Raw genomic sequence first — 27,107 nt, 5'->3', positions numbered from 1 at the left:
TGCTGCTGCCAAGTCGGTAACTGATAGCTCTGTTACCACCACAGGATTACACCACAGTGGAGGAGTAGAGCTGACTACACATAGCAAGTGGTGGTTGCTGCAGGGTGATTTCCACTTCATTGGATCTGAACCAGTCCTGACAGGAGGGCTGGGAGCGCCTTGCACCTGCAGCGGGTAGAAGCAGCGCTGGGAACAAAGCAGGGCCCTTCCTGGCTGGGGTGACATCCAGCTCAGTGCTGGTTGGTCCTGCCCCACTGGCTGCAAAGCTTTGCAATGTCACTTATGAACAAATCAAGGCCTCCGCTAATGTCAGTGAGAGTTATTACCTACTGCATTTTCTATTTTATTATTTCCAGCCACTACCATGCTGTTCATAAGCCTCCCTCAGATTATGAAAATCCAAACTGCCTATAGCAGAGCCAAAACAACTTGCCTGGAAAGAGACCACTTAGTAGAAGGGCTTCTCAGAAAAATGAGCAACCAAGTGCTTGCACCATGAAAGATACTGTACTGGCTTGGGCAACAGCCACAGATCCTGCAATTTGCAGGTTTTACAGATGTTAAAAAGCAAAATAAAAATCACACCTAGCCTTATATCACTGCCTTCCTTAGTTACATTTTGCTCAAGGCTAACTAAAAAGAAATAATGATTTGAGAATAAAAAAGTGCCACAGCAGACTGCGGTGTCTGTTTACACACAGGTCTGGCAAGGCCAAACCAGCATCACACCAACACTCAGTGCCCCATTCTGCCCTTCTCGCTGAGCACAACAGGGGAGCAGCACAGAGCTCAAAGCAGCCCCAGGGGAAAGGACCGCAGAGCCCACGCAGAGCAAATGAACACGGATCCTGAAGAGACACACAGGCGCTGCCCTCACCTACAGGTGCCATGGAAGCTGCCAGCTCCCTAAAGCACCTGAGACGCTCAAAGCACTCACAGGATTTCAAAACACCTGCACCTCTGGGCAGAGAACGGGGTACTAAGAAAACCTGCCTGTGCACTGCAGCCCCAGGCCCCTCCTGCACCAGCCATCCCAGAGGCAGCCCCACGACACCAGCCCCCTTCTGCTCAAGGGAGAGTCTCCCTGCAGCTGATTCTCTAGCAGTCCTAATTGCACCAATTACTCTGCTGCTGGGTGTGTGACCACCACAGCTGCTGCTGCTCAGGCTCCTTTGCCCACCACCTTTCCCAGCTCCTGTCTGCCTCGCTCCGCACATCCTGCCCCCCAGGCTGCCTGGGGGTCTTGGCACAGACTGACTCGCAAGCTGCTCCGTTCCCACCGCGTCCAAGCGGGCAGGAGCAGCACCTTGGCATGACCTGCTCCCCGTCACGCTCGCACAAGGACAGCTCCGCTGCCTGCTGCATGGCTGCTTTTTTTCCAGCTGCATCTTTCTAACAGAATATTTTACCCTTTTAGTGTAATCTGAATCTCAATGAAACATGGCACTGTCAGCAGGGGGAACTGGCTGGTCCAAGCTCTTTCCTCCTGTTTCACAGGGAAGGGGCAGTCCACCACAGCCAGTTTCCCACGTATAAGCCAGCAGCACCATAATGACATCCAGGAGCAGCAGGGTCCCCAGGCTGCAGAACGGGGGGTTAAGAGCGGCCTGAGGAGAGCTCCCTGCCCGCGCTTCCGCCATGCCCTGTCCTACCCGATCACGGCCCTCCCAGCCGGCAGGCGCGCGGTGCCCCAGGCTGCCCAGCTGCTGTGTTCCCAGGAGCGCTCGCGCGCTGCTGCCAAGGCCACGCTTACCGCCCGTGTCACCCCCTCCACACACGGGTTCCTCCTGTGCAGCAGCTTGTACTGTGCTCAAGGCCTATTCTGGAGCAAGGCTGTTCTTTAACTCCTTACCTTGTTCATGTTGCTTTCCTGCAGCACCCCTCTGTGCTGCTCTACATCCAGAAAGCTCTGTCATCAATCACCTTGAGATCTCAGTTTAAGGTCTTCTTTACAACCAATCTATCCTCCACCTTGTTATCCGACCAAATGCTCTTACTGCAGGCAGCACTTCAAATAATTAAAAGCAGTATCATTACCATTGCATTAGCCCATTAGCCACTCTTCTATCTCATTAAAGCACAGACAGCTGTACCTAAGTGTAACGGATTAGGAGGGTCAAACCTCAATCCTGTAAAGCAAGAGGGCTGGCTTACGTGGAAGCATTACAAAAATGTAAGTTTTTCACATGTGCAAAGTCTCAGAAATTGATCTAAGTTATCTCATGATGACTTTTAAAGCCATCAATAACTTCTTTTCATGAATACAGAAATGTGATACCAAGAATATCTTAGTGTCTTGCAAACAAGATACAGTAAATACACTTTCTAAAAAAACTAGTCAAGTTATTTCAGATGTTCTAGCCAAACGAATACTTTATCACTTCTTTTCTTCCCCCATTCCCCAAATAAAGATTACTGAACAATGTTATGGACCATGTACATTCACTGGGAACACTGCGCTACACAATCCAGTTCTTTCAGCATTGTGATTTTATCCTAACTGAACTGAAGGAAATAGAAGCTTTAACATTAACTTCAAAGGAGGAGGAATTTTGGTCAGACTAGAATTTCCTCTATAATGCTCACAGAGTTTTTGTCCAACAGCCATATTTGCTCAACTAGTTTTAGCTTAGCATAAATTTTAGTAGTTAGAACTGTATGGGAAAAAAAAAAAAAAAAAGACGAGAAATCAACCAGCTACCAATATTCTTAAAATCTCTTACCAAGCAGCAATACAAGAGCCAGCCTCCATCTGCAAGGATTCAGGCAATGACACTCTGGTGTAATGCAACTGCAAGCTTCAGCCTAGACTTTGTGCAGAGCTCTTAGTAAATATATTTATATTTTAAGTCACAGAAACTGTGACTTTTTAATTCTTGTGCCAGTGATAAATGTCTCTGAACATTGCCCCTCAGCAGGACACCACACACAGCTCCATTAGCTGAGGAACTGCACTGTCAACCACTACTGCAAGTCGGCCAGGTTAAACAAGAACAGGGGAAGGGCTGCTGCAGTTTCTGAGTATGACAGAGCTTCCAACACCTTAACGCTTCTACGTGTTGGATGCTCAAGTGCGTACTTACCACATTTTATTTAATATCAACTAGTTCCTCACCTCTTCCCAGGCAGTTTTGAAAGTTTTGTAAGCTGGATGTCCAAAAAACACCAACTAACCACTTACGTTCCCAGTCCATCTGCTTCTCCTTCCTCTGGCCCCAAACATGCAAAGCACATGCAAGATACTGTACTTCAGTCCTGCCTTAAAGGGTGCCCTTGTGAAAAAAATCATCTTTCACTGCACAATTCACACATAAGAAAAGCACAAGACCTGCTGCCAAGTAACATTAGCCTTTAGCTATTAACAAAACATCTACTTCCAGTTCTCTGTTGTTCTAGCTGTATCTTTTCAAGTCCTAAAAGAATCCCGAGGTTTTGGTGAATTGTAGTAATTTGTGATTTACATAAATTCATCTATTCTGCCTTACAGTTACAGTTCAACCAGACCTTTAAATAACTGCACCATACATTAAATGCAGTTCACACTTGAAAGATATATATCAATCATGCAGACAAGCTTAAACAGTATACACCTACAAATACATAATATACAAGAGGAATATGGCTACGTGGATCTATTTGATCAATTCCTAATATGCACAGTGTCTCCAAGAAATAATTTTTCAGAAGTCTGTAAGAGGAATGTAGGCTTCAAAGCATGAATAGATACCTTCTGGCTTACAAAAGATATGGAGTGCAAAGGTAAGTAATAATATTCTCTGATTTAAGGCAGAAAGGTGTACAAAAATCTGCCTGCACATACCTGGCCACCAACCTCACAGTGATCCACTACATGTTCTAAAAATAGACAGAGTTGATTTGTTTTTACCTGTATTTACATCTCATTGAACTTTGGGGTGTGATAAGACTACAACAAAGAATTATTTTTACTTCCTATATCTGTCTCACATTTGTTTGATCAGCAGGGAATAAAAACCAGTTTACATCACTGGAAAAGCACCACACATTTAAACCTGTTTGTGCTACTCGTACCAAGAAACTGTGGAACCTGTGACTGAAAAATATATTAAGTATTCTTTTACTCATCTTTTACAGCTCATCTTTGTACCATGAATACAGAGTATTATTTCTGGTAGAAGTCCATATATCGGCCTAAATTCTATTATACCGTAAATTAAAGAGGAAAGTACACCACAGAACAGTCACCCCAGGGAGTCAGTCCTGTAAGACAGCGACAACAGAGCGACTTACCTGCACAAAATCCCGAGTACCTTGAGGACTGCCCATTTTTTTTCAGCTGGAAAAAGGAACCTTACAGAACCAGGCTATAACGTCTGGTCAGGCTGCAAAGCCCAGGATTCATGGAAAGGTAACACAAATAACCATTTAGCCCAAACTTAAGTCTAACCGCAATTCAGGCCTTACAAATCAATATCATTACATGTAAGAATTCACAATACACCTAAATATCATTCCATTCAGATGAGTAAAAGCACTTAGTGTGACAGCTTGTTGAATCCTGACAAAAAACATGCTTTTTAAACTCTTAGAACCTGGGAACTCGCTCTGGTTTGACAGAAGGGTAAATTGTTCACATCAAGGTTCATTTTTCCTCTGCTGGCATGAATATACACACCACAGTACTTAGCCAGCTACGAGCATTCACACAGTGTCACAAAGAGACCTTCTCAAATATTAATCACAACACCAAACATTCAAACACGCTTGTTTTAGTGTTTCCATACATTGTATATTAGTTGGAAAATGTTGAAAAACACAGAGCTGCAAACTCACCCGGGCTGAACTGCATTCACTTGCAAGGAGTCATAAATTAGCCACTGAAATGCAACAGTGCAACCCTAATTGTGAGGGTTTTTTTCTGCCCCCTGATACCCCTGACCCTTAACACTGCAGCAGCTGTCAGAGCTTTGTTCTGGATAATCACAAAAAAATTCAGCCTCTTGCTACGCCTCACCCCATTTTACTGCTTCATACACAGCAAGAACTTTACAATATACTCCTCATTAAATGTTTCTGGAAGTGCAAACCCACACAGGTGTTGACCTTCCCTTCTGCATGTTTCCATTGCCAATAGCTAGAAACTATCTACACTTGTGGAAGTGATCATCAGTCATATAGCACTGTGATCAGCAAGACGAAGCATCAGAGCTGCCATATTAACCACTTCTCATTTGCATGATACATTTCTTTTTGGAAGAGAAAGATCAAATGCACAGCACTGGTCTCAGTGAAAACATTTACAATTCAAGGATCTGCCACAAGGGGTGTTTGACTCCACAGACATATTTGTAGGACAGTCTAAACTTCTGTAAATTTCAGATGAGAGAAATATCAAATTTAAGGTTTTTACTCTAGCCAGTTTAACATTATTTACAGCCAGTTTAACATTATTTACAAGTTGACCGTACTCTCAGTGAGGCATTTGCTATGGGACTAGTCACTGTTCCAAATATGCTGTTCTAACTGCAGCAATGATAGTATCCTCATACCCTGGTGCACCACACAGAACACATGACTCGCAACTAGAACACAAGCAGTAAAGATGGGAAAGCCACAAGTTATTTGCTTTACTTTTAATACTGTAGAAACAAACTATGAAAACTTCTAAAAAAATAGAGTAGATCTTTTTATATATATAGGAAGCTTAACAAGAGGTCTTGAACAGTTTTAAAAACTTACAAAATACATTCAAGTGTGGAAAGTCACTTTGCTGCTAAAGCAACATTTCTTTATGTTTTCCCCCCCGAACAGGTTATCAGCGTACACATATCAAAAGTGTCATTCTGTTACCTCACCAGAAGGTGTCCCTTTTCTCCATCCCCAGAAACAGCATATATATTTTAAGTCAATTTAATTGTAGTACTCCAGAAGAGCAAAGTAACATTTAAAAAATAATAATAATATAGACAATAAAGCGAATAAATACACGAAACAGAAGATTTAGATTTACCAAGTTTCGGTACCCACAAGTGGCTATTTGAAAATGCTTAGCTGTTCAACTGGGTTTGTTTCACTGATCTGCTGTAATTTGGCATCAAAGAGCAGAAAATAGCAGTTTTAGCTCCTGATCACAGGTTAGAAAATAAACATGTTCAAATGATAAGGGGCAAATGTAAATTATGATATTACAGCAAAGTCAGCAGCAGGGAATACTAAACCAGCTCTGATAATTTCGCAGTGAACAAGTGTAACAAGAAGCTTTTGCAGGTTCCCTTCTGCAGACTTCACCACAGAGGTGGTAACAAGCAACACTGAGCTGCAACATTCTTAACTTCCCCAGCTGGCCTCGAAGAGATTTTCTGTCTGCACCATTAATTACGCAGCTGTAGAACCACTGATTTAATTTAGTGGATGCATTATCACTTAATATACTCCATAAATATTGAAATGCTCCATAAAAATACTTTGGAAAACAGCATGTTCAGTTATAAAGAACAACACCTAATTATGGGAGCGCTGAAGCACTGGAGAAATAGGCAGCTCCTGACTAACACTTCTGCCTAGACAGAACTAATTAGCCTCTAATCAGTGTACACCCCAAGTCCAATTCCAACTATACATTTTACAAGGAAAGCAAGAGTATACACTAGCTTTGTATACCAAGACCAGTTAGTAGGCTTTCAAATAATGTTTCATCTAGTTAAAAAAAAATACTCACAGAAACCAGATTTAAAAACTGCAACATAGCATATATGTGAATAGCATGAAAGTGATGTTGACATTTGACTGTAACAGTACTGCAGATGATCTAAACCTTCTGCTCAGGTTAGAGAAGATTTAATAACTACTATATAAATTAAAATGTAGAGTAAAACAGCCAATAAATATTTATTTTCATTACAAGCTTGCTGAGTACAGATAGAAGTACGTCTTCTGGTGACTTCAAAATTCAATAGTCAAATGTTACAGTTGCACCCTTCACTAAGTATTAAGAGTCAAAATCTGCCTGGCGGGTGCAAAGCAGGTCTGTAATACTACTTAGGTCAGCAACAGCAAATTAAAAAGAAGCACATCACACCAGGGACCGTTCAACAGTGCTACATCAGTAACAGGCAAATTGAAGGTTAATTTTTCTTTTCAAACTTGCAGAAGAAATAAAATTATACAAGCCTCCCCTACTATGTTAAGATAAACTGCAATTAAATAGACTAACCCCTTCCTCATCACACATAGAATAACAATGTATTTACAGTATTCACAATTTTCAGAGATTTTGGATTTCTTACATCGTTTGGTAACAACGGTAACCCTTTATTTCCAATTGAAATAGTTACACAGCAGCTTTAGGCACTATTCAGAACACTAAACAGTTGTTGTAATAAATCATATTACTGATTTTAACTTACTGATATGAAGACTACAGTGCCTTAAATGAAATAAATCCACTCATTTCACAAAAATATCATGCTATCTCATAGTTTGTGGGATAATATCACGTATCTATAGATGTTTTACACAGGCCAGGTATTGTTTATTTTCACAGTTTTCAAATTTAAGTAATAAAAACAAGAGAGCTCCGGTCCTAACCCTGCTGTGTATTCAAGTAGCAATATTAAGACTAGAGCTACAAGTTCCTCTCACACATATTTTCAGTTACAAGCAAGTTTAATTTCCCGTATATATGTTTTAATTTTTTCCCTAGTTTAAAATAGAAACACACCACTTTGAAATAATCCATGCCAATACTCATATTTACTCCTAAATTCCCAGACTAAGATGGACAATCTTCTAACCTGTAGTTTTGAAAACTGCTTTAAAGCAGTCAAAAGGGTTTTATCTTTAAAACAGTTTTAGCTTTAAACTTAGAGCAAGATTAAAAGAAAAATTCTACATGAGATAAAAATATTGTTTATGTTTGTGTTTCTCCGTCCAACTTTCCAATAAAAAAAGCACCTGCTCTGAAAAAAAGTACTGAGGAAAAAACTGAAGGTCTCATTTAAAGCAATGCACATTTTCAGTGCCCCTTAACTACAGTATTTTCTGAAAAGACAAAAGGGATTCAAACTACGCAGGTTTCAGAGTCACTTTTTTAATAGTATATACTCAGACAACAAAATAGGAATTTAAAACTTGGCAGAAGATGGAAAAAAAACAGTAAAACAGTTCATCCCTTATAGCAACACAACTAACAATTAAAGCAGACAGCAATGTAGTAAACTAATTTCTTATACTGCAAGACTTCAAACTTAAGATAATCCATTTGAAGTCCTTTACATGCATACAGCAGAGTTGTTGTCTCTGAATCACTTAGTATTCCCCACAAATTAATCAATGTATATTAACCACAACCAAATTCTGAGACACTTACGTCAAATTGAAACCTGAAGAGTACTTAATCTTTCCAATTTTTCCACATCAAGGAAGGTTAACATTAGCTTTCCAATCGATCACTTTTGAGACATTACACACTCAGGAGCTGTACTTGCTACTTTCATAGACAGCAGGAATCATTACCAATCCTTTCTAACCTTTTACAACCAACTGAAAGAAAGTAACTTAGAGAATTCTATATATATGCACAAATACCATCTTCAAAAGAGAGAAGCTGTTGTAAAAAATGTTTTTTCAAGTTGAAGTAATTACTGGTTTGGTCAGAACTGTATGTTAAGAGGTGTTTGAGTTCAAAGTAGTTTCAGCATTCAATTTTACGTACAAAAAGTCTGTCAGTGGCAGCACGGCTGCACATAAGGCATTTTAGGAATGATACCAACACAGCTTATTGCCTTCAGCACTTCAATAGGTTCACTACCATCAGCAACCTCTTACATTTTAAGATTATTGACTACTAAAATCACAACCATTGGGATCGATCGATGCAGAGATGTCCGTAGAGCCTCCATAACGAGGATGCAACAGGAAGAGTGAGCCTTTCCCAGGCCTGCAGAACAGCTGTCCGTACAGCTAACTTGGAGCACGCCGAAGGAAAGAGGTCACTTCCCACAGCCCGTCCCCACTAACTGGCCCAGTCCTGAAAGCGGAAACAGTCACTCGCGATCTTCCACACCGTGTTGGTAGGAGTGGCTTGCGCTGTCAGCAGGAAGTTCTGATTGAAGTAGCGCTGCTTGTTGCCGTCAAATTTGACTGTCCCACATGTCACCACGAGGACTGTTGTCTGGCTTTGAGTAGCTTGCTCTTCACAAGGAGAAAAATTATATAGAAAACCCAACAACCCAAACAAGGGCAAATAGCTAAATAACTAGGAAATGTACACAGAAGTTCCATTTAATTCTATTTATATTAGTTACAGGCTAACACATAGTTACACACCCACGAAAAATACATTATATCATTTCTATATAGACAGTCATTTATTCACTGCTTTTTTAGTATTTTCTGTATTTTCAACACATGCTGCGACATATTCTAGAGCATTGTGAAAAGCCCGTGGGATTTTGCTTGGAACAAGCTCTCATTATTCGATATATTTAGCAAGCTGCATACATTTTTTCTCTCCCACACCTGTTAGAGACTACACTCTTTTCACAGCAAAGTAAAGCAAACAAGGCTTGACCACAGTTCTTTCCTTGCTTATATTCCCAAAACACTCATTAACTTCTCAATTACGTAAATATTTATCTGGAAGTTGTAGATCAGAAATCAAAAAAAAAAAAAAAAGAACATGTATTATATCTACTATAGATATTAAGAAATGAAGATACAGAAGGGGAAATGATTTGTTCCACATTACACTGCATGCCGTTATCAGAAGCTATATAGAGCTTCTTGACTCTCAATCCTTGTCAAGGACAATGTAACATGGTAAGACACGTTTTTTTCAGTACATGGAAACATCACATTTGCGTCTTTTTAAAACAATATCTGAAATCACATATGGTATTAATAAAAATATTGCTTTAAAAATTTGCTTAAAGATTTTCCCTTGACAGGTGGAAGAGCATGCTTTACATTTCAAACAAATTTTGTATTTAATGTAAATATGCCTCCCGAATATAAATACCGAGCACTACTGCACTTGCTGCTCACTTCTTGCAGTTACACAGAAAATTATGTATCAAAAAAAAAAGATATTATATAATAACCTTACCGTGAACAGGTTGGCAGTCCAGTACATTAACCTGGAATTCACTAGATGGCAGCATTTCAAAAAACTCATTCAGTGCTTCCTGCCCAGACACTGCATTACCATTCCACACTAACGTTGCTTTGTCCAGATAGAGTCTGGTCAAAACCTACGGGATTACAAACATACATATTTGAGAAAAGCATATAAAAACATACAATGCACAACCTTGGCCTTCAAAAAATACCATTTTGTGTTACTGATTTATTCTATACCTAAAATAACATCCTCCTCAAATATCAGTTCTATTAACAATTAATGTCCTTACCTAAAAATTCAAACTACAAACTAAAATATTGTAATAACTGAACAAGACCAGCAACAGTGGAAGCTTCCACAGGGACTCCCACAAGCTATTGCTGCATCTCCACCTAACCTGCTTATGTGCAGTGCAACTAAGAAGTAATATCTGAATGTTGACACTTTCACATAATATAGAATTAATAAATTATAGTTGTATTATATTAAAAATTCCACGTAACAGTCAATTTTCATAGCTGTTTTGAAGTATAAGTATTTCTTACGTGATACCGCATCAACGTGGTCCATGAAAACTTTCAAAGCTTTATCTTTAGACACTTCTAAAGACTCAGACTCTTTAATATAAAAGAAGGTAGAACTACTAATTCTAAAAAAGAAAAAAAATGTTTGGCAAAAAATAAACTAAGTCTGGAGACAAATAAAGCAAGTTTTATGTCCTCACATGGACCAATCCTGAATCTTTAAAAAGCAGCTGGACACAAATTGAACCATTACTGGATATATCTGGGGCACAGTCTAAAAAGGTCCTCTTAACAACAGTGTTGAGAGAAGAATCTCTACAGTGCATGCGTAGGAAACAGAGATCTCAACTCTGCCAACAGAGTAGGCAGAAACCAACTTTCAGACACTTCCAGGCCAATATTCGTTAGAAAAGCAAGGAAAAAATGCAGAAGTTGGAACTGTTTTCAAAATATCTACATACCCTCCTTCTTTTGTCCATTGTCTCATAATAAATGTTGACAAATTCTTCAGCAGCTCTACAAGCTTGATCCACATAGGTTTTGAAATCCTGCGGAGAAGAAACCATACAAAACTGCACATTATATATATTAAGCAATTTTACGCAGCTAGTTATCCAAGCAGTTTTTCCAGTTAGTGAACTATCCTTCTGTATATGACCAAGTCACTAAATTTTCCAATCTTCCTAAAAGATAGTGTCAAACAATGTTGAAAATTATATCAAATTCCGCCTTCCTTGCTGGATACACCAACTTTCAGTAACTTTGAAATTCATGCTAGCTTTAGGACTCATTTTTGAATATTGATTTATTTACTGTATTTGAATCAGAAGTATTCACTGAGCTGTGACTGGCTGTAAGTGCAGTGAACATAAAAGCGCTCAGTGAAAATATCTGGTGCTGCAATGGTCATGCTGTTATGATAAAAAGCCTGAAGAAATCAAGATTTATTCAAGTTATTTCTGAACAGTATCAAGAAACTTATCACACTTCAATGACAGTCTCTCACGCTTTTTTAAACATCTTAAAACACTGAGAGAGCGCAAGATGCAGAACTGGATATACTCCCGTATCCACTCCACCAACGGATATACAAAAGCAAAAAGCAAATACCTTTCCTTACATCTCACTATTTTCCTTACACCTTGCCACTTTATTCATCCAAAGGCATCAGACTTTGTCACACTATTGCACTGGGTGCTCATTCAGGTATTTGTTCAGCTTGTTTATTTGCTTAGTCCTTGATCAGCCCTCAATTGTAATATTCTGAAGAGTGTTTCTGAATTACCTGTCACAAATGCATAACTGTGATTTGTTTCTATTAAAACAGTTATTATCAGTTATTAATCTATTTTAGTATCATAATCTCAGTATTTACAACTAAATCACTGCTCATTGGTTTAACTATTTACATTTTCCTGTCTGTCTTTAATGAAAATTGACCAAGTTTTTTATGCATACACACCAAGACTACTAATAATTCCTACAGTGTTCCTACAAGAAACATTTCTATTCAAAGAATCATACTGCAAAACATTTATCAACCTGTCAAATAATCACTGCTTACTCCATGAAGTCATATACTTCCACATTAGCTGTACACTGTCAGTTTGACCTCTCTCTGTAAGGACATGAGCAATGCTCCTTTCTACCTCCTCCAACTTCTGAAACCCGTGGCCAATTTCAAGCAAATACACAGAAGTTGCCTTAAAGATGCTGTACTCCAGCAAGCTCCCACAGTAAATCTTTGGCACTAGAAGATCAAGGCTTAACTTGGGCTAAAAGAATGGTCACCGTAACTCAGCTTGCTACTTTACCTTATCGGAGCCTGCGGCTGTTGCCTTTCAACCATCATGGGCACCCCTCCCATACCCGCATGTGCACGCACACAGAATCAGAATCATTATGGTTGGAAAAGGCCTTCAAGATCATTGAATCCAACCATACATCCATCACCAACATGCCTGCTAAACCACGTCTCTAAGTGCTTCACCTACACACACACATCATTATTATGAGAATAATCAACAGCCCATCATCCAGCTAACCAGGCAGACTGCATGTGAGGGAAAACATGAAGCACCAGGAGGAATCCAACATGAGCTACTAGGTAACTGGCAATGTAAGACAAAAGAAAAATAAGTCTTACTAGTTCAGCCACTCAGGACAACTACTGTTTTAACCCGAGCAGCGAGTATATTCTCAATTTCTGGTGCTAACTTAGCTGGAAGGCCCCTGGAGATCACCCGGCCCAAAGCAGGCCCCTATTCCGAGTTCGGTCACTGTCCCACACGATCCCGCTGCTTGGGGTCGTTTCTGCAACGTCTCCCAGAACGGAGACTTCGCAGCCCCCTCGGGCACTATCTGAATGTTTCAGATACTTCCCCGGGGACATATTTTAACCACAATTAAGAGAAATTAAAGCCTTTTTTTGTTTTTGGCAACGCGTAAGGCTCGGGTGACGCTGCGGTCGCCCTGGCAGCCCCTGCTCGCGAGGCGACGCCGCGGGGCGGGCGCGGGGCGCGGGGGCAGCGGCACACTCACCACGGAGGCGGCCATGCGGGGCGCGGGCGGGCGGGAGGCGGCAACGGCCCCTCCGCGGCGGCGAGGCGGGCGGCGAGGCGGGCGCCGGATGTGCGCCGCGCTCAACGGCCCCGCTCTTCCGGCCGCGCGCCGGTGCCGCGCGAAATGGCGGCCGGCGGGGCCGCCGTGATGAGCCGTAGGGCTCTCTCGCGGGCGGCCGTTTCGCGCGGCAGCGGCTTCCCCGCAGAAGCGGCCTTTAGCGTTAGAGGTTCTCGTGCGGTGGCGATTGGGGGTTAAGTCACCCAGCTTGTGCCTGCTGACAGCGACAAGGGTGCCGGCAGGGCGAGGAGTCGCGCGCGTTACCGTGACAACGGCAGGGGCCGCCCGGGGCCCGGGCCCGCAGGGTGCGGAAGGGGCCGGTCCGGTGCGGGAGCGGCCGGTCCGGTGCAGGCGCCCAGCCCCGCAGGCCCCACCTGCCTGGTGGCCCTCGCACCTCTGCTCCGGGGAGCCGCGGGGGAAGGGCGGGGGAAGCCCTGGCGCTGCTGCGGGGCCTGCACCAGCGCCTCCATGAAGGCAGCTTGTGCTGTCTCCCCGGCACGGGCCACGCTGCCCGGCCGGCTGTGAGAGCAAGTTCAAACAGAGCACTCTTGGGGGAAATACATAGCACTGCGAGGGCGCCACATTCCTCCCGGATCCAGCTCCCACAGCACACACAGAGATGCATAAAATAGAAGTGGCTAAGAAGGGCTGCAATTTCATGCTGTGGATGGCAATATACGACCCCTTCCCTGCCCCGGGCACGTCTCTGCTCGCAGACGGTGCCGGGTCTGCGCGCACCTCTGTGGGCGCCCCTGCTCTGGCCTGCCCGCTCATGGAGCAGCCGCGAACGGCGTCACTGCAGTGCACAGCGACACGGGCTAATTACAGGGAAGATTACATCAGGATCAACAAAACTAGGGCACAAAACTCAGGAGGTCTGCAAATAATTAATAAAGATGATGCAGAGCTGACTGTGAGGAAATCACATCCCGAATGTGATAAACACTCCAGGAATGGAAAGCTGCCCTGTGATGGGGCTGCTCAGGAGGGATTAAGTTTGGGCCAGGCCATATGAGGCTGTGCCCTTTTATATACTGAATTCTACCCTGCAGTGTCAGCAGTGTACTAATCTGTCACTGCTGAGGAGGAGTTGCATCACTAAGAAGCAACATATCCTGCTGAGTTAAAAATTGCACAGAAGTAATTAATACAAAAGTAAATGCTTACATTTGAAATCTTATCTGCCTTAGGCTAAGGAAAGATTTAAATAGAAGAGCATATCTGACTTGTGCTTGGTTTTACAATATATACATAGTTTCGTGCTTGTTAGCATCTCATTCTGTCATTACACTACCATATTATTTATTTGTCTCAAATTAAGGTATCTAATAAAGCCAATATAATGCAAAGAAGAGGTATCATCAATATCTTGTTCAAGATCCCAAAAGGAAAAAACTGCAAAGATGAGAACTGCAGTTCTAATCTGTGTGGCCTTCACAATGCAAGCATGCTGAGCAGTGGATGTTTTCTCCCTTGGCTTCAGTAAGGCTTTTGTCACTGTCTCCCACCATATCCTCACGAGAAAGCTCTGGAAGTGTGGGATAGATAAGTGGACAGTGAGGTGGATGGAAACCTGTCTGAAGGGCAGAGCTCAGAGGGTTGTGCTCAGTGGCATAAAATCTATTTGGAGGCCTGTAGCTAGCAGTGCCCCTCTCCACCCAGGGGTCAATACTGGATCCAGTATTGATCAACTTATTCATCAGTGCCCTGGACAGAGTGCTCATGCAGCAGGTTTGCAAATGTTGACAACTGGAAGCAGTGGCGGATACACCAGAGAGCTGTGCTGCCATTCAGGGGGTCCTCAACCAACTGGAGAAACATGTTAGTGAAGTCTATGAAAATCGTCTTTCATATACATTAAAAGCAAGTTGTGTAGCCAAAAAATATGTTAAGGCCAACATGCAATAAGTATGTGACAACGGAAGAAAAGGCTGTAGTAGAAAAGCTAAAGAAATTCTTCACATCTTTGATCATCATGATGGAACTTTAAAAGTATCTTATATTAGAATACGTCTTTAGAGAGAAAGAAATGGAGGATCTTCCATAAAGTGAAATGTCAGTACAAAACGTCTTAGAACAAATCTGTAAAATAAATAGTAGCAAACCACCAAGGTATGTGCCAAGTTATGTGCTCGTAAAGGACACACTAATACACAGTATGTAATCTGTCATTTACAACACACTTCATACTCAAAGAATGGAAGGTGACGCCCATTTTCAAAAACACCTCCAAGGTTGATCCAGTGAACTATAAACTAGTAAATCTTATCTCTGTCCTGGACAAATTTGTAGGAATTATAACAAAAAAAGAAGTGGTAGCTACTTGGACACAACTCAACATATCATGAGGAGCTACACTTTACAAATCTGTTTTTCAAGAGTCAGTAACTATGTGGGGGTAAATAGCCTTGCTAGTGAACAATGCTTCCTCTGGAAAATACTTTAATTTCAGCTACTGCTAATACATAATTCTAGAATCTTCATACTTGTTATTATCATAATTTCAGCATTTCATAATTTCAATAGGATCATAATATCAGTATTTTTTTATATGGAATATTTTAGTGAAAGGCACATCTTGTGACTAATGAGAATAATGAGACCCCCTTCTTAACTTCCCTCACTTCTTTACCCAGCTCAACTGTTAGGAGTCTTCCTAGTATTTTTGCTAGCTGTTTTCCTGATGGAGCAAAAATAGACTTCCAGAACACTCACCTGAATCTCACTCCCTGAAGATATATTTCCTTTACTTAGAAAATATCACTTGCAGTGGAAACAAAGTAGTCCACCAGAAACACATAGGAATATTCAGTTGCTTCCCACTGAGAAAGCTCAGGTTTGCAGGTCTTAAGAGTATACTTATGAGTAGACACTTTGGGTTGAACAAATTATAACAGTACTCTACATTGCAGAAATGTATGCTTGTCAGTTTAGTTCAGGTCACAAGTAGTTGTAAGCCATATTTTCTCTTCAAAAACCAAGCTATGCCCAACATTTTTTTTTAGCCTTAATATTTATGTACTATTTACCCATGCCCTTTTACATCCTAGAAAGAACTTAAAAGCTGCAGATGCTAGCATGACTCAGCAGTAAGGCCACTGACCTCCCAGACAAAGTTTGCATTGAGATGATTCATTAAAATATCTTTCCATCTGAAGATGATTCCTAGAATTCACAGTTCTACTGCACCCACCTACCCACCATAAGGAAGGTGAAATAATTTGAAATCAATTCAGATCTTATGGACCAAATTATTTCTGTAGGAGCATAAAGTGTAGCTCTGCTGAGATTGGCTATTACAACTGTGAGGTGAATTTAGCTATATGTGATATTTTTGATTCTATATAATGCTTACCTTTAAAATTATTATTTTCTGGAAGCTTCCCAAATAGTTGATACTAACAGCAATGAATAAAAGCTGTAATTGCAGTTATAACAAATAAGATGATATGTGTATAGTACAAATATCTATATGGAGATAGGAAGTAATTCTCATATGTGACTGCTTCATGATTTTGGTCAAAGTTTAGTAAAAATATCATAACTAAATGGCATTTGGAAGAGGGAACATTGCAACATCTTGGTTACCTAGATTTTCTTTCGTTTCATTGAGTGATGCTCAATTAATTAAAATTCATAGCAAAGCTTGAGGTGATTTCAGAATCTTTGCCAAAATCTTGGCACATATTTTAATTCAAATGATTTTGATACTGGGAGGATACTTTAATGGTCACAGAATTGAAGTATAATTTAATTTCGAACAAAGTAAAAATTCTTTTTTCCCACAGAATCTCTCCACGACAATTTTGCATAGGCATTAATGTCTATGCATAAATGAATCCAAACTGCATATTGCGAGGCTACATTTCAAACTGTACTGCGCAACTAACTGTGCATTTTCCGTAAACACTCCAACAGTAGACTAAGATCAGGTTCATCTGTCTTGATTACTCATGCTGAAACGGGAAGTCCTTAGTTTTGCAAATTATCATACTGGAATCAGATTAACATGTTGTAGCTTCCATGGTTTTATAATTTATTCCCATTTAAGGTGACATAATTAGCACTTAGAAATTTCAAATGGAATACGCTTTATTTAAAAAAAAAAGGAACTGAAGTGCTTTCCTATTGATTAATTATATGTAATATATACTCAAATCATAATATATCATGATCAAATTCTGAAGGTTCAAAATCTCCCTGCTGGGTTGTATGCAACACTATGGCTTCTCTACTGAAATAAATAGAGTCCAAAGACATAATTCAAGGCTTACATCTTTGATCAAAATAAAACTGGTAGGTTCACTCTCTTATATTAAGCTTATCTGCCTTCACTGACAGCATGGCACAGACAGCTTCCGTGTTAACAATGTCCAATTACAGTTCAAAGATTTAGCAGGTATAGAAATGTTTACCAGAGGATTCCCTCAAGGTCAGTGATTCACACAGCACTTCAGCCTTCAAGCTGGGAAAGCAGAATGTTTAAAGACTCTCATGCAGAGTAAATGTAATATATGCTATCTCTAATCCTTGAATCTTTTGAAATGCTGAAAGGTTCTTGTGAAACACTGTGCTCTGAACTTTTATAAAAGCTACCAAGATGCATAAATAATGTTAGTCAGATGTCTACAAGTTCAAGGAAATGCATCCTAACACAAGGCAAGCAATTGGCATTAGCCAAATCCAGACAGGTTCTGATTAACATGATGCCTCTGAAGCAAGATCCTGACTCAATGTCTGAGGGTTTTGCCTGTGCAGGGGCTGAATGAGAACTCAAGGTTATGTCTGTTCATTCCAGTGGGAAGTGGGAGCAGATCTAAAGTGTTCATGCTATGACCTATATACTGGATAGCAAAATATTGATAAAACTGGAGCTGGATTATTAAACCACAGTGGGCTTAAAGGAGGGCTGGTTAGGCCAGTTCATTCTCAACAAAGAAGACATGTTACTGCGGATAGACTCAGACAGAACCTGTGTTGGTCAGAATCCCATGGGGACTCTGGAATACGCACTCACTGCTCCACCCCAAATTCCTATCATACCAGAGCTAGAGGAATGCAATGACTCTTACCCCGATAAACATCCCTCTTGTTTCTTAAAGAAAAATTCAACTTGCATTATATTGAACTGCAAATAGTAGTACCAGGTCTTACAGACCTACAAGGATATAATGAGATAAAATATATGTAAATATTCAAATTTAATCCATGTGAAAACACTCACATGTGGGGCAAAATTTTCAAAACATGTCAGTTCAAAGTGTTACACCAATTGATAGGTAAAGAAAGCTTAAAATGCTAAGTAATGAAATAGCATATGCTCTCTTATGAAAATATGTTCTCGTATAATTAAACACTAGATAAAAATAGCTGTATAACAATAGACATGGTTATACATAGCAACTTGATAGCTGAATTGTGTATATGTGTACACATATATTTATATATGTGTATATACTGGAGGGAAGAGGCTTAGAGCCTTACCTTTGAACTTCTTATTTGGTTCTACTTGAACTTGTCCATCTATCTCACAGTTTTAGCTTGAAATTCCAATGATGGTGTCAGCACTGTATTGCATCGCTGTGCAGGGTGTCAGCTCACAGTTATGTCCTGTATATACAAAACAAAATGTGGGAAATAGTTGTTATCTAGATATCTAGAGTATGAAATACCTGTACAATGCCTTGCATGATCATACACAGCAGCTGACTACAGAGTTTTACGAGCATTGGGAGCACCACATGAACATGCTTTTCTTTAACTTGGGTGTAGCTGAACCAGCCCAATCATTCATCATCTGCGACAGTACAGTGCTGCAAGCACAGTAGCAACAATAGTTTGGCTAGTTCTTTTCCCTAGCTCCATCTAGTACTGCTCAGTTTTTACTAAAGCTTGGAAAAAATATGCCATCTTTTGCCTCCAGATCTCCCCTTACATAACTTGCCTTTACATAGCCAGATTAAGATTAGAGGGAAAAAAAAATCTGTATTTGCCTCATTCCCTTGGCACAGTAAAAGCTCATCCTGGGAAGTATCTTCATTCTGAAGCACTGGGAAAGAAAGCCCAATTCAGCTCATCTTTACATCTGCCCAGCTTCCAGTTAGACCAGGAAGACCAACTGGAAATGGCAGTAGCAGTCTGCATCTCAAGCAGACCAAAAGAATCTAAGGTACAACTTCCGAACCTGTTCTAATTGACACTAGATGCCTGCTAACAAAAGAAGTAAATCTGAAAATAAAGCACTGTAAACAAGATATTCAGTTATCATTGTCCCCTCCTTTTGTCCAGTACAAACTATCAAATATTCATCCCTTCTGTGTCCTAGTTGTAAATCCTGAAAAGCCTGAGGGCCATTAACTATCTTCTCATCCCAAATGAACCAATTTACTCCTAAATCACATTGGAAAATGAGTTTCTGTTCCAATGAAATTTTCAATAAAAGCAATGCTTTTACAGTTAGAAACACAAGAAAGAAGGAAGTTTTGTTTGTGAACGCATTTTCAGCTGCTTTGGATCAAAAGCAATGTTTCTTCCCAACTTTCAAGTGTCTGGGGTTTTCAAACACTTTTTTTTTCCTTTAAATTTTTTTTTTTTTTAGAATAGTCTAGTTGAAAATCCAATTTTCAATTTAAGAAGTTTTAAGAATAATTTTTAATCAACTATAGATTGAAAATTAACCACTCCACATATTGAACAGAACTATGGAGCAAAGTTTATTCAGATGAGAAAGGCCTGCAGGGCTAGGATTATGGTTTATATGCTGTCTTTATTAAAGAGTTAGGTCAGGTCAATTTATAGTATATTCTGAAGCTCAATTTACACTTGGCTCAATTACATGCTGCCCAGCAGCAGTAGGCAGGCACAACAATTACCTAGTTAATGAGCTGACTTAACAATAATCAAATGCTAAGCAATATTTCTCCATGCCAGAGAATCCCTAAAGAATCACTTTCAGGTAGGATGGGCTAGAAAAGGAGTATCAACACTTGCTTTATTTTAAATGGAAGACTGTAAAAAAAAGTTATGTTGAACACACTTACCTGAAAAATTTTAATCTCATATCAGACTAAATAAGAAATATTTAGTGAAAAAAATTAATCACAACTGAAATAAAAAATCTACTAAATAATACACCGCACAAAAATCAACATTACCACCCCAAAACATTGTCTCACGTACCTCTAACTTCACAAATATTTTCCGTATTAGAAGACATTTGGAGAGCCCTTGATGTCAGTGGAACATTTAGACAAGAGAAATACAAACAGAAATAAACCACAAGAAGAAGAAACAGAAATCACCTTTTTTTTTTCTGATTGTATTTCAATGCTTAGATAATATTGATTGGTGCCTGATGGATATACGGAGCAGCAGATGGTAACAGACAGTTATTATTCTGCAACAATGGTCTGCTACAGTTCGTAATCACCATTTTGTACTGTGTAGAAAAGGGGGTTATTTAAAAAATAACTTTATCAAATTATTGTCTGTCTGCTTCACAACTAAATGTAAAACTACGAGGAATTTGCAGGGAGATTCAGATGATAAAACATTCCTCTTTTCCCTTAGATATTTGAGGAGTATTAGAAATATTTTCTCTCATTAAAATGCGACACTTGCTATCTGGTAAATCAGCACATTGTCTGCTGATTTAGACTAGATTTTAAGTATGTACAAAGACATGGAACCAAAAGGAAGTATTTTGACATGAGTATCACACACTTTACAGTAAAACATGTCACTGTAAGCATGTATTCTATGATTGAAAATTGCTATGGCAGAGGTAGTGACCATTCCCTGAAGCATCAGTAGTCCTGTAGTCTAACTGTCAAAACAAAGGCAAAATTCCACTAATTTTATTGCAGGCCAGATCTGCCTCTTGGTTGGTTTGTTCTAAATATCTAAATATCAAATTAAGGAAAAACCTAAGTTTCTTCAAAATTTAACCACTACCTAAGCTACACCACCTCACTGCTCAAGCAGCATTTTTTTGCAGGTATCTTGGCTAAATGTCAAACAATTCCATCAGCTCTTTGAAGATAAATATTAGACAGCGTCTCAAGTAATTTCCCCAAGCACCATTCAATTAACCTACTTGGCTAAAAGGTGATGCAAAGATCAATATTTTGTAACAGATGCTTCTGTTTCAGATGAAACTAGTCAATAGACATCAGAGCTATTTCAAATTAAAGACTAATACAAAGTTAAAATATCAAGCAGTTTATGTACTAAATATGTTGTAACTTAAAACGGTGCTACTGTTTTGTGCAGAATATTCCCCGAGTTACAGTTTCAATATATCACTGCTTTTAGTAAATCTGCTGTCACTTTGCTAAAACAAAACCAAAACTAATTACTGTCATTTTGGGAGACCTCACAAAACAGGTGCTAGATGCCCCTGTTGATTCTACAACAGCTGTTAACTGGAGCTCTGCATTTGGTTTCCTATGACTGTATCAGTTTGAGTAGACTTGAATATTTGGATTTTTTTTCCCCACATGCAGTCTCTGTCCCCCTGCTTCTTCTACCAATATGCATGCACACATACTTTATCAGAAAGGAATATGAAAAGATGCAGCCTGAACTTCCGATGATAAATTTTAGCATCAAAAGTTGCAGTTATAAATGATTCAAGGAGACATTAAGTATGCCAGTAAAATAAAGATATACAATATAAACAAACATGGTTGCTTGAACCATAAGAGAGTACTTTCTGCTAGCAAGGCTGTAAACAGGAAGGACTGTCTGTAATGAACTGTACAGTATGAACTGTACAATTGTACAGTATAAGGCTACTGTTCCAATGTCCATGTTTGCTATACCTCAAAGTCGTGAGCTGTCACGTTTGAGATCATCTAATCTGTTTGCCATCAAAATGTTTATTTTTGCTTTAGTTACTTCTACTCTTTTACATGACAATATCTTTTTTTAAATGAATGTTGCTTTGTTTACATGAAATATTATTTACCCTTCATGGAGCTCCAGAGCTTATAACTTCTTATATAATCATCAACTCTCTTTTTTTCTCTTCTCAAACTATAATCTTTGAAAGGGACTTCTTGTAACACAAAGCATGTGAATCTTCCTGTCACATTTTTACTGCTCTTATAAACTATTCAATAGCATGGGTTCTCATTCCCAATAAAAGTTTCAATCAAACCACATTGCTGCAATCAAAATACTGTTTCATCAATGAACATTAAATCTGATCATTAACTCCAGTGGCTGTACTAGTCTGCCAATGAGGGATATCTTTAAAAATACATCAGTAAGCCTGGTGGGAACACAAAATGTAAGTTATGAAGAACAGCATTTTTGTTTTTTTAACTAAAAAGCCATTACTATACCTTAAAAACTGTTCCTGAATTCCTACAGAGTTTATATCCAAGAGAAAAAATGGAGTACTGTTCTTCCACATTGCCATTCTCTTGAAAAGAGGTTTAAGAATATGAAGATTGTCTAAAGAACCATGCAGACCAACTGAGCCAGAAACATGAAGAATTTCATAAATGACCTTTGGATTTTTATTTCAAGTTGATTTCCCAGGAAGATTGAGAGATACACTTTCTTCTTAGGCACTAAAATCAAATAAGAGGATAATTCAAGGTACCGATAATAGGTTGCAGAACCTTACACACTTATACTTTCAATCAATCCAACTCATTCATGGACCTATATGGCATTTATTGATCCCAGTTCAGTTCTCAGTAAATATTCCATCCATAACAGTTCAACCATTGAATTACCTGGCACAATGCTCTAGTCAGGAAAATGAGGATACAAAATAAGTGAACAAGTGAATAAGTGAATAAGTAAAACAGTATTTCTGCTCCTGAATAACATAAGAAATCTAAAAGAAAATCTACAGGAAAAGCAAGCATCTCCTGTAGCCAGATTTTACAAAATGTAAGTGAATACACCAAAGGAATTATAGCAGATTCTGCTCTGAATTCTCATCTACTGGTAATCTCAATGGTATCTCTCCCACCTTACTGAGGTATCAACACATTAATACATCATCATGCAAAAATGATTTCTTAAGGATTGAAAGGATAGTATCCAATAAACTGGTAGAAGTGCCACCAAAACAGCCATGAATAAATGAACATGCCAGTGCTCTGTTGGTTTATTCCAGAGCGATGCACCTGGACCCACCAGCTGTCATAGCTACTCCATCTGGAGTAACAGCTGTTTGCTCAATAGTTGTCATATTGTCTGACACAAACAATTACTTGTTAAATTTGTCATCAGTCATTCTGTATAGGTTTGAAATACTGGAAAATGTTACATCTTGTCCTTAGGCTTTGAATATTTTTTTCTCACATGATGTGTAAGGTTCTACAATGAGATTCGTGCTGCTGCATATAGCCCTCATCAAAATTACAGGCTCTGTAGCATTTCCAAAAAGGTCAAGTTTAGCATGGCTCACTGTGAGCTATGGATGCCTAAGGGAGGAGAGGTAGAAAATAACATTTAAGAAATTATGTAGCAGAAAAGGGGGAAGGATGTGGTTATATTAGCAGTCTAACAAACACATTTTAGACAAATTATGGGGATGAAGAGAGAGGGTAATTAAACATTATGGAAAGTGTGGATGATGTTACAACAGTCATGGCTGGGGAGTGATCTAGAGTCATAGCTGTGAGGAAAGAACAAAAATGTTAATTAGAAATGTTATTAGAGAATGTTTTGCATGAAGCAGTAGAATTTGAATACTGGATGAATACTGGATGAATGAAGCCCCACATTATTGCAGGGCTGAGCAACACAGAGAACTGTGGAGTGTTTGGTTTGCCTGCAAAGAAAAAGATATTAAACAGGAAATGAGGCAACACTATGTGATAAGAGAAGGCCTAAGAAGTAGAGAGGTAGATCTGAAAAACTTCAGACCATGGACAAGCTTTGAAGATGAGAGCTGATGAAATCACCATAAAAATGTGTATAACAAGAAAATGTGGAAATCAAAGACAAAGTCCTTAACATTCCCAAAGAACTGAGAGAACAAAAGAGTACCTGTCGAAGTAGACATTCAATGAACTATCAGAGATAAACACCAGCAGTGGAGGTAATGAAAAATGCAGATCAAGATGTATACTGAAAAAATCACTTTTAAAATATGTTCTAATGGAAATAATACAATAATAAAGCACATACTGGATGGACAATCTAGTTAACAGAGACAGTACCTGCCAAAAATTATCTCCCTACCTATTCTTCGTGGAACAAGAGAATATGGCATGAATGAGAATACTCAGCATGTTAATTTAAACTGCTCACAGTACACAACAAATCAACAGACAGCAAATTCTCTTCAAAAAATCTTTTCACCAGCAATGCAGGCATCATCAAAAGCATATGCATTTTGTTAAACTCCATGACAGACAGTATAAATAAAACACAAGCACAGTATCCATGTCCTTGAAAATGACCTGCTTCCCTCGCCAGTGAATATATCTGCCTGCTGGCAGATCTGCTTACTTTCATTGGATCATAATAAAATTTAAAAAATAATATACAGTCAATAATAAAAAAGGACCAGTTTCGTATGAGGTGTGCACTCACTGTAACTGTTGTCTCAAAATGTTACTCTTCTAAAAATTTTTGATGTTATAATAAACATTACTAATGTCAAGGATTATTAAAAGGGAATCTGTTGTGTAAAGGAATGAGTTCAAAAACAGAGAATCATAGAATCACAGAACGCTTAAAGTTGGAAGGGACCTTTAGAGATCGTCTAGTCCAAGCCCCCTGCTCACACAGGGTCACTTAGAGCATGTGGTACAGGGATGAATCCAAGCAGGTCTTGAAAACCTCCAGAGAAGGAGACTCCACAACCTCTCTTGGCAGCCTGTTCCAGGGCTCTGTCACCCTCACTGTTAAGAATTTTTTCCTGAAGATCCTGCGTTACTTTTGGTGATTCAGTTTGTGGATGTTTCCTCTAGTCCTTTCAGAGGCCACCAATGAACAGGTTTTGGTGAAGTATTTTTCAATGAAAGGGCAATAAAGGAATAAATCTTATCCTGATGTTGGAGTTTGATTTGAAACCTGCAAGAGGAGGTTGAGACTCTTACGATCTGGGGGTCTTCTTGTAGCCCTGGGTTTCTCATGGAGGAAGTGGAAAATCTCTGCAGCTGGTGCAAGCTCCTGTTCCCATGACACATCTGTGGCACTGAGCGGATAAATGATCTGTGATGAAGTAAATATTAAGAGCCAAGACTCTTACAGTGGACATTATTTCCTGAATCATGGACAGCTCTGCTCCCCTTCCCCTTTGTTTTCAAAGCAAAGATACAAATTACTCAGGGAACTTCTCTAAAAGCCACCATATGCAGCATCTTGCAATGCATGACACTTCAGTAGTTCTAAACGCTATGGTCTAAGAAGAAACTAAAACTATTTCATCACTTCCCCAAATATTTTTTTCTTTTTTTTCTTTTTTTCTTTTTTCTGCAAAGAAATCCTATACCTTGTAGGGTATTTTAAGGAAGTCAGCGGCTCACAGAGTATGCCAAAAGCAAAATTCCCCTGTGTGGTCTGCTCTGGGACATGATGGGTCCTGTTCCCATCTCCGTGCATGTGTCTATCCAGAAAGGATTCTCTTCCATGACTCAAGGTGCATAAAAGTGCAGATAGTGTGTCTCTATCATTGAGTAAATGAAGCGCAAATTCTACTTAACTAAGGTTGCCTTATGTCAATTTTTATATTTGTTGAATAGCTGAAAATACACACAGATGGAAAGAGAGAAAGAAAGAAGAAAGAAAAAAAGAAAATTCCTTTATATCCTATTTATGTAAGCAATTGTTCACTCTCACCGACAGGTGGCATATAAACAATGTCCTTAGGTAGCCTCTTCCACAGCAAACACTGTAGAGATGACAGCATTGTGTATTTCTACACTCCAGTAATGATTTATAAGGTCAAAAATAGGCTAAACATTCTTAGACTACCAAACAGTATATGGTTTGTGAATGAGGTCAAACATCAGGGTAGCATTTAGTCATCACATGGCAGAGCAAAGTCTAAAGGACAAAATTTAGTGCAATATATTTACTTTCTAGCATTGCAGGAACTTTGGTTTCAGCAGAAAGGAATGGGAAAATAAAAGATATATTTGTACATGTTCACTAACACAGCCATATGTCCATTTTCAGTTGTGGATAGAGTGTGGCTTTCAGTTATCTTGGATTCCTTTTTATTGTACAGACCACTTCTATCTCCTAGTGAAAACAAGATCCTGAATAGCAGATGTGAGAATGCCTTGCCCAGAACCAGTGACAGGTAAACATCAAAACTTCTAGCACTTTTCATCTTAGATGATGACGTGAAAGCTTTCATATTTTGCAGTGCTCATAAAATCTTTGAAACATCCTTAAGATACTGAGACAAAACCTAGATAAAGTTGTTCTTACCAGCTGCATTTTCCACTGGCAACTGCCAGCCTAACCAGGTACTAGAGTTTCTCAATGCCAAGTGCATGCCTCTACAAAATAATAACTAACTGTAATAGTAAGTGATGTAATTCCAAGCAGTGTACTCTATAACTGAGAAAGGAAAAGAACCAACAACTTCATGGAGACCAGCTGGGGCTTCTGTTGCAATCTGCCAACCTTTGATGAAATGGTGCATCATTTGCAATAATGCAAATGGCTGATAACACTTTTTAGAATATCTTTTTTCATTTTGGAGTTCAGCAGATTGTGCTAAATGCTAGACATTTTCAAGAACAGTAGATGGGAATGTTCTTGAACATCAGAATGTTTTCTAAAGCAACATAAAGCAGCCTACACACATCCCACACAGATATATAGCTTGTTAGTATACCAGATCTCTGTCTAGCATCTTAGCCATGAAAAAAAAAGCAAAA

The 27,107-nt window shown here is 39.4% G+C and overlaps 1 protein-coding gene across 5 annotated transcripts in view; it reads right to left on the bottom strand.

Annotated features, from left to right (window-relative positions):
* Positions 1–8,052: 8,052 nt before the first annotated feature.
* NXT2 (nuclear transport factor 2 like export factor 2) overlaps positions 8,053–27,107 on the bottom strand; it is a 62,144-nt gene continuing 43,089 nt past the window's right edge. For 2 of the 5 annotated variants that reach the window (XM_026035996.1, XM_026035997.1), the window contains 4 exons: positions 18,727–18,852; positions 11,085–11,171; positions 10,085–10,229; positions 8,053–9,171 (listed from right to left, as the gene is read on the bottom strand). In XM_026035996.1, coding sequence (XP_025891781.1) covers positions 8,993–9,171; positions 10,085–10,229; positions 11,085–11,102 — 342 coding nt within the window. In that variant the 5' untranslated portion in view covers positions 11,103–11,171; positions 18,727–18,852 and the 3' untranslated portion in view covers positions 8,053–8,992. Of the gene's footprint in view, positions 9,172–10,084; positions 10,230–11,084; positions 11,190–13,164; positions 13,192–15,957; positions 15,977–18,726; positions 18,853–27,107 lie in introns of those variants that run through there. The other 3 variants (XM_026035998.1, XM_026035995.1, XM_026035994.1) reach the window with 3 other exon arrangements.

Source organism: Nothoprocta perdicaria, unplaced genomic scaffold, assembly GCF_003342845.1.
Source record: "Nothoprocta perdicaria isolate Ctin4 unplaced genomic scaffold, notPer1 scaffold_17, whole genome shotgun sequence".
NCBI lineage: Eukaryota > Metazoa > Chordata > Aves > Tinamiformes > Tinamidae > Nothoprocta > Nothoprocta perdicaria.
The sequence above is the reverse complement of the archived record's forward strand: the minus strand, read 5'-3'. Positions and strand labels throughout refer to the sequence as shown.